General features: G+C 57.1%; 1 protein-coding gene across 4 annotated transcripts in view; it reads left to right on the top strand.

Moving 5' to 3' along the window:
- Positions 1–23,020, top strand: part of PHYHD1 (phytanoyl-CoA dioxygenase domain containing 1) — a 171,303-nt gene that overhangs the window by 112,130 nt on the left and 36,153 nt on the right. For all 4 annotated transcript variants that reach the window (XM_086924863.1, XM_086924866.1, XM_086924865.1 and 1 more), the window contains exons 9-11: positions 721–849; positions 16,113–16,229; positions 20,054–20,180. In XM_086924863.1, the coding sequence (XP_086780989.1) occupies positions 721–849; positions 16,113–16,229; positions 20,054–20,180 (373 nt within the window). The remainder of the gene's footprint in view (positions 1–720; positions 850–16,112; positions 16,230–20,053; positions 20,181–23,020) is intronic.

Here is a 23,020-nt window from a genome sequence, read left to right as displayed (position 1 = left end):
GGTTAATGTGTTATGTCTGTGCCACGCAGTGTGTTATCACGTGTTGAAGGTCAATGTGTTATGTCTGTGCCACACAGTGTGTTATCACGTGTTGAAGGTCAATGTGTTATGTCTGTGCCACACAGTGTGGTATCACGTGTTGAAGGTCAATGTGTTATGTCTGTGCTACGCAGTGTGGTATCACGTGTTGAAGGTAAATGTGGCATGTCTGTGCCACACAGTGTGTTATCACGTGTTGAAGGTTAATGTGTTATGTCTGTGCCACGCAGTGTGTTATCACGTGTTGAATGTCAGTGTTATATGTTTGTGTCTCGCAGTGAGTTATCACATGTTGAATGTCAGTGTGGTATGTCAGTGCCATGCAGTGCGTTATCACGTGTTGAAGGTCAATGTGGTATGTCTGTGTCACGCAGTGAGTTATGACATGTTGAAGGTCAGTGTGGCATGTCTGTGTCACGCAGTGTGTTATCACATGTTGAATGTCAGTGTGGTATGTCTGTGTCATGCAGTGTGTTATCACGTGTTGAAGTTCAATGTGGCATGCCAGTGCTACACAGTGTGTTATCACGTGTTGAAGGTCAATGTGGCATGCCAGTGCTACACAATGCTTTATTGCTTGTTTGATGCCAGTGTTCAGGGGATGTGCCACACAAGTTTTCATCCCCTGATGTGTGCGGAGTTTGTGCCACATCTTCTCATTAATATTCTTTGTGGTTTCAGTGACTCCTCATCAGGACGCTACGTTTCTTCATACGGAGCCACTTGGAAGGGTGACTGGGTTCTGGATTGCGTTGGAGGAGGCCACGGAAGACAATGGCTGCCTTTGGTTCATTCCTGGCTCCCACACAAGTGAGAAGAGTTCAAACACCTGTTCTCCTACTGCTCGCTAACGTGGCTCTGCGATACTGTGCCCTGACAAGCTCTGTTGTACTGACCAATCAATCAATCAGTCATTTGTTAAGCGCACTAAATACCCGCGAGGGTCTCAAGGCGCTGGGGGTGGGAGGTGGGGGCCGCTACTGATCGAACAGCAGGCAGGTCTTTAGTATCCTCCTGAAGTTCAGCAGGTCTTGGGTCTGTCGTAGGCTCAGTGGGAGGGTGTTCCATGTCTTGGCGGCGAGATGGGTGACCCTAACATGTCTCTATGATACAGTGCCCTAACAAGCTCTGTTGTACGGCGCCCTAAGATGGCTCTGTTGTACTTCGCCCTAACATTATTTCCCCTTTACTGCACAGCACCAGAACATGGCTTTTTGGACTGCTCGCCAACATGCATCTTGACATTGCTCTACTGCACTGCATCAGACATGGATACACTGCAGTGCATCCTACCATGGCTCCACTGCAGGACTTCCTAACATGGCTTCACAGCACCATCACATGTCTCCTTGAAATGCCCCCTAACATGGCTCTGTAGTGGATTCTAACAGGGCTCTGCTGCAGTGCACCCTGGCACAGCTCTGCTGCAGCGCACCCTGGCACAGCTCTGCTGCAGCGCACCCTGGCACAGCTCTGCTGCAGCGCACCCTGGCACAGCTCCCCTGCAGTGCACCCTGGCACAGCTCTGCTGCAGCGCACCCTGGCACAGCTCCCCTGCAGTGCACCCTGGCACAGCTCTGCTGCAGCGCACCCTGGCACAGCTCTGCTGCAGCGCACCCTGGCACAGCTCTGCTGCAGCGCACCCTGGCACAGCTCCCCTGCAGTGCACCCTGGCACAGCTCTGCTGCAGCGCACCCTGGCACAGCTCTGCTGCAGCGCACCCTGGCACAGCTCTGCTGCAGCGCACCCTGGCACAGCTCCCCTGCAGTGCACCCTGGCACAGCTCTGCTGCAGCGCACCCTGGCACAGCTCCCCTGCAGTGCACCCTGGCACAGCTCCCCTGCAGCGCACCCTGGCACAGCTCTGTTGCAGCGCACCCTGGCACAGCTCTGCTGCAGCGCACCCTGGCACAGCTCTGCTGCAGTGCACCCTGGCACGGCTCTGCTGCAGTGCACCCTGGCACAGCTCTGCTGCAGCGCACCCTGGCACAGCTCTGCTGCAGCGCACCCTGGCACAGCTCTGCTGCAGCGCACCCTGGCACAGCTCTGCTGCAGCGCACCCTGGCACAGCTCTGCTGCAGCGCACCCTGGCACAGCTCCCCTGCAGTGCACCCTGGCACAGCTCTGCTGCAGCGCACCCTGGCACAGCTCCCCTGCAGTGCACCCTGGCACAGCTCTGCTGCAGCGCACCCTGGCACAGCTCTGCTGCAGCGCACCCTGGCACAGCTCTGCTGCAGCGCACCCTGGCACAGCTCCCCTGCAGTGCACCCTGGCACAGCTCTGCTGCAGCGCACCCTGGCACAGCTCTGCTGCAGCGCACCCTGGCACAGCTCTGCTGCAGCGCACCCTGGCACAGCTCCCCTGCAGTGCACCCTGGCACAGCTCTGCTGCAGCGCACCCTGGCACAGCTCCCCTGCAGTGCACCCTGGCACAGCTCCCCTGCAGCGCACCCTGGCACAGCTCTGTTGCAGCGCACCCTGGCACAGCTCTGCTGCAGCGCACCCTGGCACAGCTCTGCTGCAGTGCACCCTGGCACGGCTCTGCTGCAGTGCACCCTGGCACAGCTCTGCTGCAGCGCACCCTGGCACAGCTCCCCTGCAGTGCACCCTGGCACAGCTCCCCTGCAGCGCACCCTGGCACAGCTCTGTTGCAGCGCACCCTGGCACAGCTCTGCTGCAGCGCACCCTGGCACAGCTCCCCTGCAGTGCACCCTGGCACAGCTCTGCTGCAGTGCACCCTGGCACAGCTCCGCTGCAGTGCACCCTGGCACAGCTCCGCTGCAGTGCACCCTGGCACAGCTCTGCTGCAGTGCACCCTGGCACAGCTCTGCTGCAGCGCACCCTGGCACAGCTCTGCTGCAGTGCATCCTGGCACGGCTCCGCTGCTGTGCACCCTGGCACGGCTCCGCTGCTGTGCACCCTGGCACAGCTCTGCTGCAGCGCACCCTGGCACAGCTCTGCTGCAGCGCACCCTGGCACAGCTCTGCTGCAGCGCACCCTGGCACAGCTCTGCTGCAGCGCACCCTGGCACAGCTCCCCTGCAGTGCACCCTGGCACAGCTCTGCTGCAGCGCACCCTGGCACAGCTCTGCTGCAGCGCACCCTGGCACAGCTCTGCTGCAGCGCACCCTGGCACAGCTCCCCTGCAGTGCACCCTGGCACAGCTCTGCTGCAGCGCACCCTGGCACAGCTCTGCTGCAGCGCACCCTGGCACAGCTCTGCTGCAGCGCACCCTGGCACAGCTCCCCTGCAGCGCACCCTGGCACAGCTCTGCTGCAGCGCACCCTGGCACAGCTCCCCTGCAGTGCACCCTGGCACAGCTCCCCTGCAGCGCACCCTGGCACAGCTCTGTTGCAGCGCACCCTGGCACAGCTCTGCTGCAGCGCACCCTGGCACAGCTCTGCTGCAGTGCACCCTGGCACGGCTCTGCTGCAGTGCACCCTGGCACAGCTCTGCTGCAGCGCACCCTGGCACAGCTCCCCTGCAGTGCACCCTGGCACAGCTCCCCTGCAGCGCACCCTGGCACAGCTCTGTTGCAGCGCACCCTGGCACAGCTCTGCTGCAGCGCACCCTGGCACAGCTCCCCTGCAGTGCACCCTGGCACAGCTCTGCTGCAGTGCACCCTGGCACAGCTCCGCTGCAGTGCACCCTGGCACAGCTCTGCTGCAGTGCACCCTGGCACAGCTCTGCTGCAGCGCACCCTGGCACAGCTCTGCTGCAGTGCACCCTGGCATGGCTCCGCTGCAGTGCACCCTGGCACAGCTCTGCTGCAGTGCACCCTGGCACGGCTCCGCTGCAGTGCACCCTGGCACAGCTCTGCTGCAGTGCACCCTGGCACGGCTCTGCTGCAGCGCACCCTGGCACAGCTCCCCTGCAGTGCACCCTGGCACAGCTCTGTTGCAGCGCACCCTGGCACAGCTCTGCTGCAGTGCACCCTGGCATGGCTCTGCTGCAGCGCACCCTGGCACAGCTCCCCTGCAGTGCACCCTGGCACAGCTCTGCTGCAGTGCACCCTGGCACAGCTCCGCTGCAGTGCACCCTGGCACAGCTCTGCTGCAGTGCACCCTGGCACAGCTCTGCTGCAGCGCACCCTGGCACAGCTCTGCTGCAGTGCACCCTGGCACGGCTCCGCTGCAGTGCACCCTGGCACGGCTCCGCTGCAGTGCACCCTGGCACAGCTCTGCTGCAGTGCACCCTGGCACGGCTCCGCTGCAGTGCACCCTGGCACAGCTCTGCTGCAGTGCACCCTGGCATGGCTCTGCTGCAGCGCACCCTGGCACAGCTCTGCTGCAGTGCACCCTGGCACTGCTCTGCTGCAGTGCACCCTGGCACAGCTCTGCTGCAGCGCACCCTGGCACAGCTCTGTTGCAGTGCACCCTGGCACAGCTCTGCTGCAGCGCACCCTGGCACAGCTCTGCTGCAGCGCACCCTGGCACAGCTCTCCTGCAGTGCACCCTGGCACAGCTCTGCTGCAGTGCACCCTGGCACAGCTCTGCTGCAGTGCACCCTGGCACAGCTCTGCTGCAGCGCACCCTGGCACAGCTCCCCTGCAGTGCACCCTGGCACAGCTCTGCTGCAGCGCACCCTGGCACAGCTCTGCTGCAGCGCACCCTGGCACGGCTCCGCTGCTGTGCACCCTGGCATGGCTCTGCTGCAGCGCACCCTGGCACGGCTCCGCTGCAGTGCACCCTGGCATGGCTCCGCTGCAGTGCACCCTGGCATGGCTCTGCTGCAGTGCACCCTGGCATGGCTCTGCTGCAGCGCACCCTGGCACGGCTCCGCTGCTGTGCACCCTGGCATGGCTCTGCTGCAGCGCACCCTGGCACGGCTCCGCTGCAGTGCACCCTGGCATGGCTCTGCTGCAGCGCACCCTGGCACAGCTCTGCTGCAGCGCACCCTGGCACAGCTCTCCTGCAGTGCACCCTGGCACGGCTCCCCTGCTGTGCACCCTGGCACGGCTCCGCTGCTGTGCACCCTGGCACGGCTCCGCTGCAGTGCACCCTGGCATGGCTCTGCTGCAGTGCACCCTGGCACAGCTCTCCTGCAGTGCACCCTGGCACAGCTCTCCTGCAGTGCACCCTGGCACGGCTCCCCTGCTGTGCACCCTGGCACGGCTCCGCTGCTGTGCACCCTGGCACGGCTCCGCTGCTGTGCACCCTGGCACGGCTCCGCTGCTGTGCACCCTGGCACGGCTCCGCTGCTGTGCACCCTGGCACGGCTCCGCTGCTGTGCACCCTGGCACAGCTCTGCGGCAGCGCACCCTGGCATGGCTCTGCTGCCAGGCACCCTGGCACGGCTCTGCTACAGCGCACCCTGGCATGGCTCTGCTGCCAGGCACCCTGGCACGGCTCCGCTGCTGTGCACCCTGGCACGGCTCCACTGCTGTGCATCCTGGCACGGCTCCGCTGCTGTGCACCCTGGCACGGCTCTGCTACAGCGCACCCTGGCATGGCTCTGCTGCTGTGCACCCTGGCACGGCTCCACTGCTGTGCATCCTGGCACGGCTCCGCTGCTGTGCACCCTGGCACGGCTCCGCTGCTGTGCACCCTGGCACAGCTCTGCTGCAGCGCACCCTGGCACAGCTCTGCTGCAGAGCACCCTGGCACGGCTCCGCTGCTGTGCACCCTGGCACGGCTCCGCTGCTGTGCACCCTGGCACAGCTCTGCTGCAGCGCACCCTGGCACAGCTCTGCTGCAGAGCACCCTGGCACGGCTCCGCTGCTGTGCACCCTGGCACGGCTCTGCGGCAGCGCACCCTGGCACAGCTCTGCGGCAGCGCACCCTGGCATGGCTCTGCTGCCAGGCACCCTGGCACGGCTCTGCTACAGCGCACCCTGGCACGGCTCTACTGCAGTGCACCCTGGCACGGCTCTGCTACAGCGCATCCTGGCACGGCTCTGCTGCAGTGCACCCTGGTACAGCTCTGCGGCAGCGCACCCTGGCATGGCTCTGCTGCAGCGCACCCTGGCACAGCTCTGCGGCAGCGCACCCTGGCATGGCTCTGCTGCCAGGCACCCTGGCACGGCTCTGCTACAGCGCACCCTGGCACGGCTCTACTGCAGTGCACCCTGGCACGGCTCTGCTACAGCGCACCCTGGCATGGCTCTGCTGCAGTGCATCCTGGCACGGCTCTGCTGCAGTGCACCCTGGTACAGCTCTGCTGCAGTGCACCCTGGCACGGCTCTGCTGCAGTGCATCCTGGCACGGCTCTGCTGCAGGGCACCCTGGCACGGCTCTGCTGCAGTCCACCCTGGCACGGCTCTGCTGCCAGGCACCCTGGCACGTCTCCGCTGCTGTGCACCCTGGCACGCCTCCGCTGCTGTGCACCCTGGCATGGCTCTGCTGCAGCGCACCCTGGCACGGCTCTGCTGCAGTGCACCCTGGCACGGCTCTGCTGCAGCGCACCCTGGCACGGCTCTGCTGCAGCGCACCCTGGCACGGCTCTGCTGCAGCGCACCCTGGCACGGCTCTGCTGCAGTGCACCCTGGCACGGCTCTGCTGCAGTGCACCCTGGCACAGCTCCCCTGCAGTGCACCCTGGCATGGCTCTGCTGCAGAGCACCCTGGCACAGCTCTCCTGCAGTGCACCCTGGCACAGCTCCCCTGCAGTGCACCCTGGCACGGCTCCGCTGCTGTGCACCCTGGCACGGCTCCGCTGCTGTGCACCCTGGCACGGCTCCGCTGCTGTGCACCCTGGCACGGCTCCGCTGCAGTGCACCCTGGCACGGCTCCGCTGCAGTGCACCCTGGTACGGCTCCACTGCAGTGCACCCTGGTACAGCTGTGCTGCAGTGCACCCTGGCACAGCTCCCCTGCAGTGCACCCTGGCATGGCTCTGCTGCAGAGCACCCTGGCACAGCTCCCCTGCAGTGCACCCTGGCATGGCTCTGCTGCAGAGCACCCTGGCACAGCTCTCCTGCAGTGCACCCTGGCACGGCTCTGCTGCAGTGCACCCTGGCACGGCTCTGCTGCAGTGCACCCTGGCACAGCTCCCCTGCAGTGCACCCTGGCATGGCTCTGCTGCAGAGCACCCTGGCACAGCTCTCCTGCAGTGCACCCTGGCACGGCTCTGCTGCAGCGCACCCTGGCACGGCTCCGCTGCTGTGCACCCTGGCACAGCTCCCCTGCAGTGCACCCTGGCATGGCTCTGCTGCAGAGCACCCTGGCACAGCTCTCCTGCAGTGCACCCTGGCACGGCTCCTCTGCAGTGCACCCTGGCACGGCTCCCCTGCAGTGCACCCTGGCACGGCTCTGCTGCCAGGCACCCTGGCACGTCTCCGCTGCTGTGCACCCTGGCACGCCTCCGCTGCTGTGCACCCTGGCATGGCTCTGCTGCAGTGCACCCTGGCACGGCTCCGCTGCAGTGCACCCTGGTACGGCTCCACTGCAGTGCACCCTGGCACAGCTCTCCTGCAGTGCACCCTGGCACAGCTCTCCTACAGTGCACCCTGGCACGGCTCTGCTGCAGTGCACCCTGGCATGGCAAGGCTCTGGATTTAGGCCCAGATCTCTGTACTGGGGTGAATTATGACATTGTTCTGCATTCTGTCCATCAATTGTTGTTTTTGCATTTGTCACCCCGAGTGGGATGGGTACGCTCAGACGTGAGTCTCATGCTCTCCACACCACTGGAGTCAAGCTATCCAGGCTGAAGAAGGCTGATAGCCAGAAACCGGTCCTAGGATGCTTGATTCCGGTCCAGGAAAGACATGGCTTGGCAGTTCGGGCTGGACTGTTCCCATGAGGCACAGGGTCAAGGCTGATTTGCATATGGCCATTTCTGAACTGGGGTGGTGTGGAGTGCAAAAAACGATGGATTTAGGCCCAGATCTCTGTACTGGGATGAATGTATGACATTTTTCTGCATTCTGTCCATCAACTGTTGTTTTCCAGAGCACCCTGGCACTGCTCTGCAGCAGCGCACCCTGGCACAGCTCTGCTGCAGTGCACCCTGGCACAGCTCTGCTGCAGTGCACCCTGGCACAGCTCTGCTGCAGTGCACCCTGGCACAGCTCTGCTGCAGTGCACCCTGGCACAGCTCTGCTGCAGTGCACCCTGGCACGGCTCCTCTGCAGTGCACCCTGGTACAGCTCTGCTGCAGTGCACTCTAGCACAGCTCCGCTGCTGTGCACCCTGGTACCGCTCTGCTGCTGTGCACCCTGGCACGGCTCTGCTGCAGTGCTCCCTGGCACAGCTCTGCTGCAGTGCTCCCTGGCACAGCTCTGCTGCAGTGCTCCCTGGCACAGCTCTGCTGCAGTGCTCCCTGGCACAGCTCTGCTGCAGTGCTATGCCCTAAGATGGCCTCTTTGCACTGCTCATCGACATGGCTCTGTTGCACTGCTCGCTTACGTGGCTCCTTGTACTGCTCCCCCATGCAGCTCTGTTGCACTGCGCCCTAACATTGATCCTTTGTACTACTTGATAAAATAGCTTCACCGTACTGTCCGTAACATGGCTCCCCCCTATGGTGTCCCTACATGCTCTGTAATATTGAGCCCTGAGATAGGTCTGTGGTGCTTCAGAACAACATGGTTCCTTATATTGCCTCTAACATGGCTCTGTTGAGCTGCTCGCTAACATGGCTCCTTGTATTGTGCCAAACCAATGCCCCGCACATGAATGGATTTTCAGCCCTGTGCTCAGTTCAGCTAGCTAACATGGCTCCATCACGCTGCTTGCTTAGGTGCTTCCTTACCCCTGCTCGCTAACATGGCTCCATCACACTGCTTGCTTAGGTGCTTCCTTACACCTGCTCGCTAACATGGCTCCATCACACTGCTTACTTAGGTGGTTCCCTACCCCTGCTCGCTAACATGGCTCCATCACACTGCTTGCTTAGGTGGTTCCCTACCCCTGCTCGCTAACCTGGCTCCATCACACTGCCTGCTTAGGTGGTTCCCTACTCCTGCTCGCTAACATGGCGCCATCACACTGCTTGCTCAGGTGGTTCCCTACTCCTGCTCGCTAACATGGCTCCCTCACACTGCTTGCTCAGGTGGTTCCCTACCCCTGCTCGCTAACCTGGCTCCATCACACTGCTTGCTTAGGTGGTTCCCTACTCCTGCTCGCTAACATGGCTCCATCACACTGCTTGCTTAGGTGGTTCCCTACCCCTGCTCGCTAACATGGCTCCATCACACTGCTTGCTTAGGTGGTTTCCTACCCCTGCTCGCTAACATGGCTCCATCACGCTGCTTGCTTAGGTGCTTCCTTACCCCTGCTCGCTAACATGGCTCCATCACACTGCTTGCTTAGGTGCTTCCTTACACCTGCTCGCTAACATGGCTCCATCACACTGCTTGCTTAGGTGGTTCCCTACCCCTGCTCGCTAACATGGCTCCATCACACTGCTCGCTTAGGTGGTTTCCTACCCCTGCTTGCTAACATGGCTCCATCACACTGCTCGCTTAGGTGGTTCCCTACCCCTGCTAGCTAACATGGCTCCCTCACACTGCTTGCTTAGGTGGTTCCCTACCCCTGCTCGCTAACATGGCTCCCTCACAATGCTTGCTTAGGTGGTTCCCTACCCCTGCTCGCTAACCTGGCTCCATCACACTGCTTACTTAGGTGGTTCCCTACCCTTGCTCGCTAACATGGCTCCATCACACTGCTTGCTTAGGTTCTTCCTTACCCCTGCTCGCTAACATGGCTCCATCACACTACTTGCTTAGGTGCTTCCTTACACCTGCTCGCTAACATGGCTCCATCACACTGCCTGCTTAGGTGGTTCCCTACCCCTGCTCGCTAACATGGCTCCATCACACTGCTTGCTTAGGTGGTTCCCTACCCCTGCTCGCTAACCTGGCTCCATCACACTGCCTGCTTAGGTGGTTCCCTACTCCTGCTCGCTAACATGGCTCCATCACACTGCTTGCTCAGGTGGTTCCCTACTCCTGCTCGCTAACATGGCTCCCTCACACTGCTTGCTCAGGTGGTTCCCTACCCCTGCTCGCTAACCTGGCTCCATCACACTGCTTGCTTAGGTGGTTCCCTACTCCTGCTCGCTAACATGGCTCCATCACACTGCTTGCTTAGGTGGTTCCCTACCCCTGCTCGCTAACATGGCTCCATCACACTGCTTGCTTAGGTGGTTTCCTACCCCTGCTCGCTAACATGGCTCCATCACGCTGCTTGCTTAGGTGCTTCCTTACCCCTGCTCGCTAACATGGCTCCATCACACTGCTTGCTTAGGTGCTTCCTTACACCTGCTCGCTAACATGGCTCCATCACACTGCTTGCTTAGGTGGTTCCCTACCCCTGCTCGCTAACATGGCTCCATCACACTGCTCGCTTAGGTGGTTTCCTACCCCTGCTTGCTAACATGGCTCCATCACACTGCTCGCTTAGGTGGTTCCCTACCCCTGCTAGCTAACATGGCTCCCTCACACTGCTTGCTTAGGTGGTTCCCTACCCCTGCTCGCTAACATGGCTCCCTCACAATGCTTGCTTAGGTGGTTCCCTACCCCTGCTCGCTAACCTGGCTCCATCACACTGCTTACTTAGGTGGTTCCCTACCCTTGCTCGCTAACATGGCTCCATCACACTGCTTGCTTAGGTTCTTCCTTACCCCTGCTCGCTAACATGGCTCCATCACACTGCTTGCTTAGGTGGTTCCCTACCCCTGCTCGCTAACATGGCTCCATCACACTGCTCGCTTAGGTGGTTCCCTACCCCTGCTCGCTAACCTGGCTCCATCACACTGCTTACTTAGGTGGTTCCCTACCCTTGCTCGCTAACATGGCTCCATCACACTGCTTGCTTAGGTGCTTCCTTACACCTGCTCGCTAACATGGCTCCATCACACTGCTTGCTTAGGTGGTTCCCTACCCCTGCTCGCTAACATGGCTCCATCACACTGCTCGCTTAGGTGGTTCCCTACCCCTGCTCGCTAACCTGGCTCCATCACACTGCTTACTTAGGTGGTTCCCTACCCTTGCTCGCTAACATGGCTCCATCACACTGCTTGCTTAGGTGCTTCCTTACCCCTGCTCGCTAACATGGCTCCATCACACTGCTTGCTTAGGTGCTTCCTTACACCTGCTCGCTAACATGGCTCCATCACACTGCTTGCTTAGGTGGTTCCCTACCCCTGCTCGCTAACATGGCTCCATCACACTGCTCGCTTAGGTGGTTCCCTACCCCTGCTTGCTAACATGGCTCCATCACACTGCTCGCTTAGGTGGTTCCCTACCCCTGCTAGCTAACATGGCTCCCTCACACTACTTGCTTAGGTGGTTCCCTACCCCTGCTCGCTAACCTGGCTCCATCACACTGCTTGCTTAGGTGGTTCCCTACTCCTGCTCGCTAACATGGCTCCATCACACTGCTTGCTCAGGTGGTTCCCTACTCCTGCTCGCTAACATGGCTCCCTCACACTGCTTGCTCAGGTGGTTCCCTACCCCTGCTCGCTAACATGGCTCCATCACACTGCCTGCTTAGGTGGTTCCCTACCCCTGCTCGCTAACATGGTTCCATCACACTGCTTGCTCAGGTGGTTCCCTACCCCTGCTCGCTAACATGGTTCCATCACACTGCCTGCTTAGGTGGTTCCTACCCCTGCTCGCTAACATGGCTCCATCACACTGCCTGCTTAGGTGGTTCCTACACCTGCTTGCTAACATGGCTCCATCACACTGCTTGCTTAGGTGGTTCCCTACTCCTGCTCGCTAACATGGCTCCCTCACACTGCTTGCTCAGGTGGTTCCCTACCCCTGCTCGCTAACATGGTTCCATCACACTGCCTGCTTAGGTGGTTCCCTACCCCTGCTCGCTAACATGGTTCCATCACACTGCTTGCTCAGGTGGTTCCCTACCCCTGCTCGCTAACATGGCTCCATCACACTGCCTGCTTAGGTGGTTCCTACCCCTGCTCGCTAACATGGCTCCATCACACTGCTTGCTTAGGTGGTTCCCTACCCCTGCTCGCTAACATGGCTCCATCACACTGCTTGCTTAGGTGGTTCCCTACCCCTGATCGCTAACATGGCTCCTTCACACTGCTTACTTAGGTGGTTCCCTACCCCTGCTCGCTAACATGGTTCCATCACACTGCTTGCTTAGGTGGTTCCCTACCCCTGCTCGCTAACATGGCTCCATCACACTGCTTGCTTAGGTGGTTCCCTACCCCTGCTCGCTAACATGGCTCCATCACACTGCTTGCTTAGGTGGTTCCCTACCCCTGCTCGCTAACATGGCTCCATCACACTGCTTGCTTAGGTGGTTCCCTACGCCTGCTCGCTAACATGGTATCTCTTCAAAGGGCCCCCATGAAACAAAAGATAAATCCATCACTCACGGCCTAGTCACCAGCAAGTTGGGCAACGGGAATAACCTCTACCAGGATCACCACCTCACCCAATCCAGAACTCGCCAGCAAGGCTCATCCTTAACATGCCGCACAGCACACGCATCACCCCACTCCTCAGGGACCTCTCCCGGCTCCCACTACAAAGGCGTTCATTTCAAACTCCTCACACGTTCAAGGCACTACACAACTTAGTGCCACCACCTGAACAGTTCCATCTCCTTCCACCAACAGCCCAGGCAGCTCTGCTCTGCAGCTCTCCTACTTGCATCCCACGCATACACAGAATCCGATCCGGAGGACGGGTGTTCCCTTACATCGCTGCTAAAGCGTGGACTAACCTCCCACTCCACATCAGAGTGTCCTCCGGTCCTCTTGAAGGCCACAAGAAGATGAAGAACTGGATTTTCAATTAACCAACCTACCCTAGGCAGGGCTTGGTACTCTCACCGGCTCATGGCCAGGATACCCTTAAGGATTATAGTGCGCTTTAAAAATACATGTAACATGGTACTACTGTACTGCTCAATAAAATGCATCCTCTGTACTACCCCCTAACATGGCTCACCTGTACTGCCTCCTAACATGGCTCACCTGTACTGCCCCCCTGACATGGCTCAGCTGTACTGTGTTCTGACATGGCTCAGCTGTACTGCCCCCTAACATAGCTCCGCTGTACTGCTCCCTAACATGACTCAGCTGTACTGTGCCCTGACATGGCTCAGCTGTACTGCCCCCTAACATAGCTCAGCTGTACTGCCCTTTAACATGACTCAGCTGTACTGCCCCCTAACATGGCTCAGCCGTACTGTACCCTAACATAGCTCAGCTGTACTGCCCCCTAACATGACTCAGCTGTACTTTGCCCTGACATGGCTCAGCTGTACTGCCCCCTAATATAGCTCAGCTGTACTGCCCCCTGACATGGCTCAGCTGTACTGTGCCCTGACATGGCTCAGCTGTACGGCCCCCTAACATGACTCAGCTGTACTGTGCCCTGACATGGCTCAGCTGTACTGCCCCCTAATATAGCTCAGCTGTACTACCCCCTAACATGACTCAGCTGTACAGTGCCCTGACATGGCTCAGTTGTACTGCCCCCTAACATAGCTCAGCTGTACTGCCCTTTAACATGACTCAGCTGTACTGCCCCCTAACATGGCTCAGCCGTACTGTACCCTAACATAGCTCAGCTGTACTGCCCCCTAATATAGCTCAGCTGTACTGCCCCCTAACATGACTCAGCTGTACTTTGCCCTGACATGGCTCAGCTGTACTGCCCCCTAATATAGCTCAGCTGTACTGCCCCCTGACATGGCTCAGCTGTACTGTGCCCTGACATGGCTCAGCTGTACGGCCCCCTAACATGACTCAGCTGTACTGTGCCCTGACATGGCTCAGCTGTACTGCCCCCTAATATAGCTCAGCTGTACTACCCCCTAACATGACTCAGCTGTACAGTGCCCTGACATGGCTCAGCTGTACTGCCCCCTAACATGACTCAGCTGTACTGTGTCCTGACATGGCTCAGCTGTACTGCCCCCTAACATGACTCAGTTGTACAGTGCCCTGACATGGCTCAGCTGTACTACCCCCTAACATGACTCCGCTTTACTGCCCCCTGACATGGCTCAGCTGTACTGTGCCCTGACATGGCTCAGCTGTACTGTCCCCTAACATGACTTAGTTGTACAGTGCCCTGACATGACTTAGTTGTACAGTGCCCTGACATGGCTCAGCTGTACTACCCCCTAACATGACTCCTCTTTACTGCCCCCTGACATGGCTCAGCTGTACTGTGCCCTGACATGGCTCAGCTGTACTGTGTCCTGACATGGCTCAGCTGTACTGTGTCCTGACATGGCTCAGCTGTACTGTGCCCTGACATGGCTCCACTGTACTGTGCCCTGACATGGCTCAGCTGTACTGCCCCCTAATATAGCTCAGCTGTACTACCCCCTAACATGACTCAGCTGTACTGTGTCCTGACATGGCTCAGCTGTACTGCCCCCTAACATGACTCAGTTGTACAGTGCCCTGACATGGCTCAGCTGTACTACCCCCTAACATGACTCAGCTTTACTGCCCCCTGACATGGCTCAGCTGTACTGCCCCCTAACATGACTCAGATTCATGGGACGTCTACACCAGCTTCTACTTCAATTTCTCCTGAGAGTGGGTTTTCTGGATGGTACTCGCACTTGATCGCTTGCTAATAGATTTATTTTTATTCCTGTTCTGTCACGTGACTAAGGCTGTATTATTTGTTACCTGTTCTTGACTGCAGTGCGTGGTACATCCCCTCATCTCGTATTGCTTCTTAAAGTATGGTGTGACGCCTCTTACAGTAATGCCACTACTGCTTCTTCAAAAAAGAAAAAACGAAACCTTTGATATGCCCTTTGTACTGGTGATGCATCCAATCATATGCTGCAATTTCTTCGCAGACGTCGCCAGGGTCGATAATAGATACATAACTTTAAATTGCTTTGCTAATTTGCGGCCGGCCCCTGTGGTTGTAGGCCGGCACTTTTAATACTTTGAGTGCATCAATAAAGGTTTTTTTAAAAAAAAACGTAATTGCTTACCTGTCTTAGGTAGAAGTCCCAGTACTGGACCTAGGAGTACTTAGAATTGTGTTGCCTATTGCAACCACTGTAGCTATTGTGCTTACAAAGTTTATTGCCTTTCTGCAAAGTATTTACCTAAAGTCACTCATTTTGAGAAAAGTATATTTTGATACCTATTGGTTCTAAAAATAAAACAACTATATCTTTGGATATAAAAACAATTGGCCTGGAGTTCAGTTCTTGAGTGTGTCAAACCTTTTTCTGACTGAGTGTGTACAACAAATGCTTTACACTGTCCTCTGGTACTGCCTTACTGCTCGACCAAGCTACCACTTTAGAGAGTAAGGTTATATCTAACTTTAACCTCTGCCATACCTCTGGGGTTTGTGGTCTCTATACACACTGTACCTTACTTTGGTCCAGTATATATAGAGCCACTTTCTTACATTATGAGCCCACATCTGTCTCTTAATGTATTGTGATGAATGTTTGACTGTCCATTTCATTCACCTCTTTCAATAAGCTAATCGAAAATGCACTTTTTAAAAATATTTTTTAACTTGTGATTTGACAATGTTTTTATTCTTTGTATACTTTGATGGTTTTGTACAAACAAACCGAATAAAGTTATTTGACTGACTAGTGAACCTATATCTAAGTAAGGGGTGCATAAACCACCTTACACAGGTTGCAGTAGCAGACCTATGGTGTCAATTTGAGTGGCCTCTCAGGGGTGGCATAATACATGCTGCAGCCCCTGGGAGGCCTCTGGGGTACCTATGCCCTGGGTATATAGTATACCATATACTAGGGACTTACAAGGGTACCCTAGAATCCAAACTGGAGTGTACCTAAAGTACATGCAATCAGTTTATAAGAGAAAGCAGCACGGCTGGGGTCCTGAATAGCAGGATCCCAGCCAGACTAATTCGAAAACAGTGAAACATCAGCAAAAAGTGGGGGTAACTATAAGAAGCAGATCCTACTCTCCTTCACCACCTTCTCTTCTCCAGTTGCCTTCTCTCCTTCCACCCTCTCTTCTCCAGCTGTTTCCCTCCTTCCACCCTCTCTTCTCCAGCTGTTTCCTCTCCTTCCACCCTCTCTTCTCCAGCTGTTTCCTCTCCTTCCACCCTCTATTCCCCAGTTTTTTCCTCTCCTCCCACATTCCTCTCCTGGTCTCATGTTTCTGCCTCCTTTGTCCACAGGTGGGATCACACGCCGTATGGTTCGCACCCCGGAGGGTTCTCACCCCAGGACCACGTTTGTGGGCTCAGAGCAGAAGTACCAGGAAGACCTCTTTGTGCCAGTGCCTGTCAAAAGGGGTATGTATGGCAGACTGCATCTGGGGGTCTTGGGCATGCAGGGTGTGCTATGCCACAGACATGGGCGTTAGGGGCGTTTACCACTGCTATCCTCGAGTTTTACCTACTATGGCCTTGCAAATGGAGCACTAAGTACACACCTCTGCACTTGATTCTTAGTGGTAGATGTGGGCGAGCAGCTCGAGGCTTTCCCAGGGTGGTTGTGTAGGGTTACTCAGAACTCACAAAAAGTACACAGTAACTCACCAGTGTTTACAATGTCCAGGTAACACTTGATCTTAAGAAATAAGTTTTTTAGTCTTCCAACAACTCAGCACCACAAAGATCTTAGTGGATTACATTTGCTACACAGTACACAAGGCTAATCTGCAGGGTGGTCTCTATGCTAACGCGCTCTACTCCCTCCATAGTCCACATGTAGAGATGACGGGTTCACGCTTCACGAGAACATGGCAGGTGCTTAATTTATCCCCACCCTTCAAGTTGTTAACCAGCGGGAGAGCCGGTGGTATCCATGGTAAAAAATTCTGTCCTTCCCTTGCCTTGTTCAACCGGCTCTACCGGTGGGCCAGTTACAACTTTACCAGGTCCCTAGATGAAGGTCAGCCTGCATCAGTGTTCATGGGTCTCACGACTGACACCACCCTTCTACCTGGGCACTTGCGTGAGAGCTGATAATGGAGCAAGCAGTGGAGGTCCAAAATCAGGTTGGCATATATGCCAGATAGGATTCTGCAGATGGCGACTCCCTGCTGCCCAGCTTCTTCTCGGAACATGCTCACCTCACTTTGCCATGATGTGCTTGGGTCCCTCCCATGGACACTCGCTCAATGAATCGGCCTTTCGTGCTGGGCCTCGTTGGAGTTGGCAGCATTGGCAGGTACACGACGAAGATGCTCTGAGGCACAATGTTGGTAACGTGGGCAGATGCAGGGGGGGGCCAGTGCTCTGGCCTCCTTTCCTTCATTTCATGGGGGCTACCACTTGGGGTATGCACTTGCATTGGCACAGCTCCTCCACACCTCAGCAACTCTATGCAGTATCTTTGTGGAGTGGTGCCTGCAGTGCACCCCCTCACTGATCCCAGGCAGACACACCCCCTCACAGAACTCAGGCAGGCCTCCAGCAGCTCGGAGTAACTTGTACCGGAGCATATGTGCGCCCCGCCACCCTGGTACCGGAACATTTGTGCCCCCCACCACCCTGGGACCGGAGCATATGTGCACCCCGCCACCATGGTACCAGATTATATGTGCACCCCTCCACCCTGTTACCGGAGCATATGTGCCCCCCGCCACCCTTGTACCGGAGCATATGTGCACCACGCCACCCTGGTACCGGAGCATTTGTGCGCCCCGCCACCCTGGTACAGGAGCATATGTGCACCCCATCACCCTGGTACGGAAGCATATATACACCCCCCACCCTGGTACCGGAGCATATGTGCGCCCCACCACCCTGGTACCAGAGTATATGTGCACCCCGCCACCCTGGTACCGGAGCATATGTGCCCCCGCCACCCAGATACCGGAGTATATGTGCACCCCGCCACCCTGGTACCGGAGCATATGTGTGCCCCGTCACCATGGTACCAGAGTATATGTGCACCCCGCCACCCTGGTACCGGAGCATATGTGCACCCCCCCCGCCCTGGTACCGGAGCATATGTGCAGCCCACGACCCTGGTACCGGAGCATTTGTGCCCCCACCACTCTGGTACCGGAGCATTTGTGCCCCCGCCACCCTAGTACCGGAGCATATGTGCCCCCGACATCCTTGTACCGGAGCATATGTGCGCCTCGCCACCCTGGTACCGGAGCATATGTGCGCCCTGCCACCCTGGTACCGGAGCATATGTGCACCCCACCACCCTTGTACCGGAGCATATGTGCACCCCGCTACCCTTGTACCGGAGCATATGTGCACCCCACCACCCTTGTACCGGAGCATATGTGCACCCCGCTACCCTTGTACCGGAGCATTTGTGCCCCCCAACACCCTTGTACCGGAGCATATGTGCGCCCGCCACCCTTGTACCGGAGCATATGTGCCCCCGCCACACTTGTACCGGAGCATATGTGCCCCGCCACCCTTGTACCTGAGCATATGTGCCCCCGCCACCCTTGTACCGGAGCATATGTGCACCACGCCACACTGGTACCGGAGCATATGTGCGCCCCACCTCCCTTGTACCGGAGCATATGTGCGCACCCCACCCTGGTACCAGATTATATGTGCACCCCGCCACCCTTGTACCGAAGCATATGTGCCCCCTGCCACCCTTGTACCGGAGCATATGTGCACCACGCCACCCTGGTACCGGAGCATATGTGCGCCCCACCTCCCTTGTACCAGAGCATATGTGCGCCCCCCACCCTGGTACCAGATTATATGTGCACCCCGCCACCCTTGTACCGGAGCATATGTGCCCCTGCCACCCTTGTACCGGAGCATATGTGCCCCCTGCCACCCTGGTACCGGAGCATATGTGCGCCCTGCCACCCTGGTACCGGAGCATATGTGCCCCGACCCCCTTGTACTAGAGCATATGTGCCCCCGCCACCCTTGCACCGGAGCATATGTGCCCCCGACACCCTTGTACTAGAGCATATGTGCCCGACACCCTTGTACCGGTGCATATGTGCCCCCCGCCACCCTTGTACCGGAGCATATGTGCCCCTTGCTACCCTGGTACCGGAACATATGTGCGCCCTGCCACCCTGGTACCGGAGCATATGTGCCCTCGACACCCTTGTACCGAAGCATATGTGCCCCCGACACCCTTGTACTAGAGCATATGTGCCCCCGACACCCTTGTACCGGAGAATATGTGCCCCCGACACCCTTGTACCGGAGCATATGTGCCCCCACCACCCTTGTACCGGAGCATATGTGCCCCCGCCACCCTTGTACCGGAGCATATGTGCCCCGACACCCTTGTACTAGAGCATATGTGCCCCGACACCCTTGTACTGGAGCATATGTGCAGTCCACCACCCTGGTACGGGAGCATTTGTGCCCCCGCCACCCTTGTACCGGAGCATATGTGCCCCCGCTACCCTTGTACCGGAGCATATGTGCAGTCCACCACCCTGGTACGGGAGCATTTGTGCCCCCGCCACCCTTGTACCGGAGCATATGTGCACCCTGCTACCCTTGTACCGGAGCATATGTGCCCCCGACACCATTGTACCGGAGAATATGTACCCACCGACACCCTTGTACCGGAGCATATGTGTCCCGACACCCTTGTACGGGAGTATATATGCCCCCGACACCCTTGTACCGGGGCATATGTGCACCCCGCCACCCTTGTACCGGAGCATTTGTGCCCCCCAACACCCTTGTTCTGCAGCATATGTGCCCCCGACACCCTTGTACCGGATCATATGTGCCCCAACACCCTTGTACGGGAGTATATGTGCCCCCGACACCCTTGTACCGGAGCATATGTGCACCCCCCACCCTGGTACCAGAGTATATGTGCACCCCGCCACGCTTGTACCGGAGCATATGTGCCCCCGCCACCCTTGTACCGGAGCATATGTGCCCCTGCCACCCTTGTACCGGAGCATATGTGACCCCCACCAACCTTATACTGGAGTATATGTGCCCCCCACAACCTTTATACCGGATCATATGTGCACCCCCCATCCTTGTGCCCCACTGTAGGTGCAACCCATCTTCCTTGTGCTGTGCACACTACGATTGTGCCGTAGAATATGTGCACCGCCTTTTGGTGTAGCACCGATGCCACTAGGTGCCAACGATCATGCATGTGCCCTAACTTGTGCTTTCTTCTTTCTTGTTTTTGGCATTGGCAGGCAGCCTTGTGCTCATCCACGGGGAGGTCGTGCACAAGAGTGAGCTGAACACCTCCGACAGATCCCGCCACTCCTACTCCTTTCACGTGATGGATGCACGAGACACAACATGGAGCCCTGAGAACTGGTGAGTAAGGTGCTGGAGCCATGGGACGTGGAGAGAGGCCTAGGAGCAGTGTATGTGGTAGGGTAAAAGGGTTTTCACAGAGTGCATCACCCACCTTAGAAGCGCCTCTTGGTACCATAGAATCCAGGGAAGGGGAGAGAGAGCCGCTCTGTGAATGACACAGGCTCCTCTAAGGACATGCGTCTTTGGTAGGAAGCAAGTTTGAGAGTTTAGCCTCTTCTTTTCGGCATGACCTACTGCTGAGGCTTTTGTCGCTGAATGTGAGAATTTTCAGCAGGAGCATTGGCAAAGAGCGGTTGTACGAGGCAGTAAGTTTCCCAAATTCCTCTCTGCATGTTGTGAGTCGATGATTTAAATGCGGCTCTGTTAGACGGACCGGGAGGGTCGGCCGAGATTACGGGGAGAGGTCTCCAGGGAGAGCCGTCTCCAACGACTGTACAGATAGTAACTTCCCCCCCCACAGACGGACACCACACAAGATTGAAGGTTAACGAGACTTTATATGCACTTCTTAGGTTACGTTGATATAATACAAGGAGGTCTGGACTCAGGGGTCCCCTCGGTTCTGATCTCTGGTTGAGGAAAAGGGTAGCGGGACAGTCTTAGTTACCAATGAGTTCAATAGCTCTCAATCCTCGAGCTCGGCGTGGTTGCTGATCGGGCCGTGGAGGAGCCAAGCAGGTCCCGAGATGGATGAAGGGTGGTCGGCGGGCCGTGGAGAAGCCAAGCAGGTCCCGATATGGATGAAGGATGGTCGACGGGCCGTGGAGAAGCCAAGCAGGTCCCGATGCAGATGACAGTTACAACGGTCCGCGGCCTCGCCAGCAGATCCGGACGACGGTGAAGGATGAAGGTTACGACGGCTGTGGCAGCGCCAACAGGCAGGATGATGGTGCACAGGACAGAGCTACGGCAGCGCCAGTAGTCCGTCCAGGATGAGTTCTTCTTTCGTCTCTCGACTCCAAGATACAACTGCCTTCCTGTTCTGGAGCTGCCCCAGTTATAGGGCTGGCGTGCTTTGATGTCCGGACCCTCGCACTTGGAGGTCGGGAGGTCCGGGATGATGTGGCCTGTCCAACAGGCTCTTTGGCAGAAGCCATTGCAGAATATATGCGATAAAGGTGGCTATGCTAAGCGCTTGCACAGCGACTCAATTGTATAGGGGAGTCCATAAAAATATCACATATCAAAAGCAAAGCAAGAGGAAGTCCTTTCTAGTGGTGGTCACACGGTGACGGCACCAAGCCATCAGTGGTCCAAAATACCGTACTGTATACTGGCCAATCGGGAGAACTTGACCACAAAGCACACACACTGCTGTTTCTGTAGACTCCTTGATAAGAAAGTCAATGTATGAATATATAATTTTCAAATTCTGACGTTTATTCGCATGAAAATTCTGTATAAGGCATGAATTGGTTTAACCACGGAGGCAGTCGACACGTGTTTCGCCCACAGGACTTTTTCAAGGCTGTTGTGTTGTGTGGGATACCTTGTCAGGCGCCAGGACGCTCCTTCGCTGGAGCAGCTGTGCGCTGAATAAATACCCCTAACATAAAGCCATGGCCAACCGCCAATATAGTGGACTGGAATACAAGAGAGATTCGCTGCACTTGGCAGGTCCTTCCAACAAGAAGTCAATTTATGGTCGTCGCCGAGCAATGAAACCAATCCCCAAACGTATCGACGGCCATCCTGACCTAAATAAACACCCAAAGCAGTGATACCCAGAAGACGGTAGCCAGAAATCATCAGGCGGGAAATGTAAATAATCTATAGCCACATCAGGCACTTTATCCACACAGGATCATGATAAGCCGAGCACGAGTAATGCCCCGAAGAGACACTGCAGATTGTGGCTTAGACTATCCATGGTCGCAGTTGGAGAGAAAGTTTGGGTTCCTATTGAGGAAGGATAGAGCCAGTTATGCTGTAACAAGGATTCTTTTGTGGGAAAAGTGATTTAAGGCTTTGAGGGATTGTTCAATGAGGTCTGGACTGAGTTCTAAGACTGAAGAGAATGTGTTTACAATCTGCATGCATGTAGAAGTTGAGGCGGAAAGCATGGTTAGATGTCCCAGTTTGGTGCAAAAGGTGTGCAGTTCCTGAAGAAGGCGGGGGTGAGGACAACAGGGTATGGTTGGGTTGGGAACTGAGGAGCCAGATCTGGGGATCTAATTGGTCAGGAGCAAGGGCCCTCGCGGACCGAGTTGGGTGTCATGCTTCATCATCGGGCAGCTCCTCGTTGGAGATTGCAGTGCAGGCCCAACTAGGAGCTGCCCGGTGGTGAATCCCCAATCTCAGTTCCCAACCCAACATTACCCTGTTGTACCCCCACCCCTTAGGAACTGCACATCTTTTGTATCACATTGTCTCTTTGGTAGCGTGTATGCTGAAGCTATCAGCGCTCCTAATCCCTCAGATGTCCCAATGGGCAGAACTAGAGAGTGAACAGCAAGAGTGACTGGGCAGACTCCTGAGGGACACCTCTTCTTACCAGATGAGGACCATCGGAAAGAGTCCAGCCGGGCACAATGAAAACCACATAGAATCTAAAACTGGCATCATCAGGAGTCAACCCTGAGATGCTAATGTCAGACACCTCCTCCCTTCGGGACAACTTCGCGAACCTCTGACTCAAACAACTTGTCTCTACGCCCACCCACATCGCAGGTCACACACTCGACCCCATCTTCACCTCCAGCAAACATGTCTCCTTCAGTCACACCACTACCCTCCAGTGGACGGATCACAGCTGCGTACACTTTTTCTACAATAAAACCACCACTCACAACCGACCTCGACCTACTCTACGAAGAAACTGGAACAAAATCACCATC

The sequence above is a fragment of the Lissotriton vulgaris genome, chromosome 5 (assembly GCF_964263255.1).
Source record: "Lissotriton vulgaris chromosome 5, aLisVul1.2, whole genome shotgun sequence".
NCBI classification, from domain to species: Eukaryota; Metazoa; Chordata; class Amphibia; order Caudata; family Salamandridae; genus Lissotriton; species Lissotriton vulgaris.
This window is presented reverse-complemented; position numbering and strand designations above follow the sequence as displayed.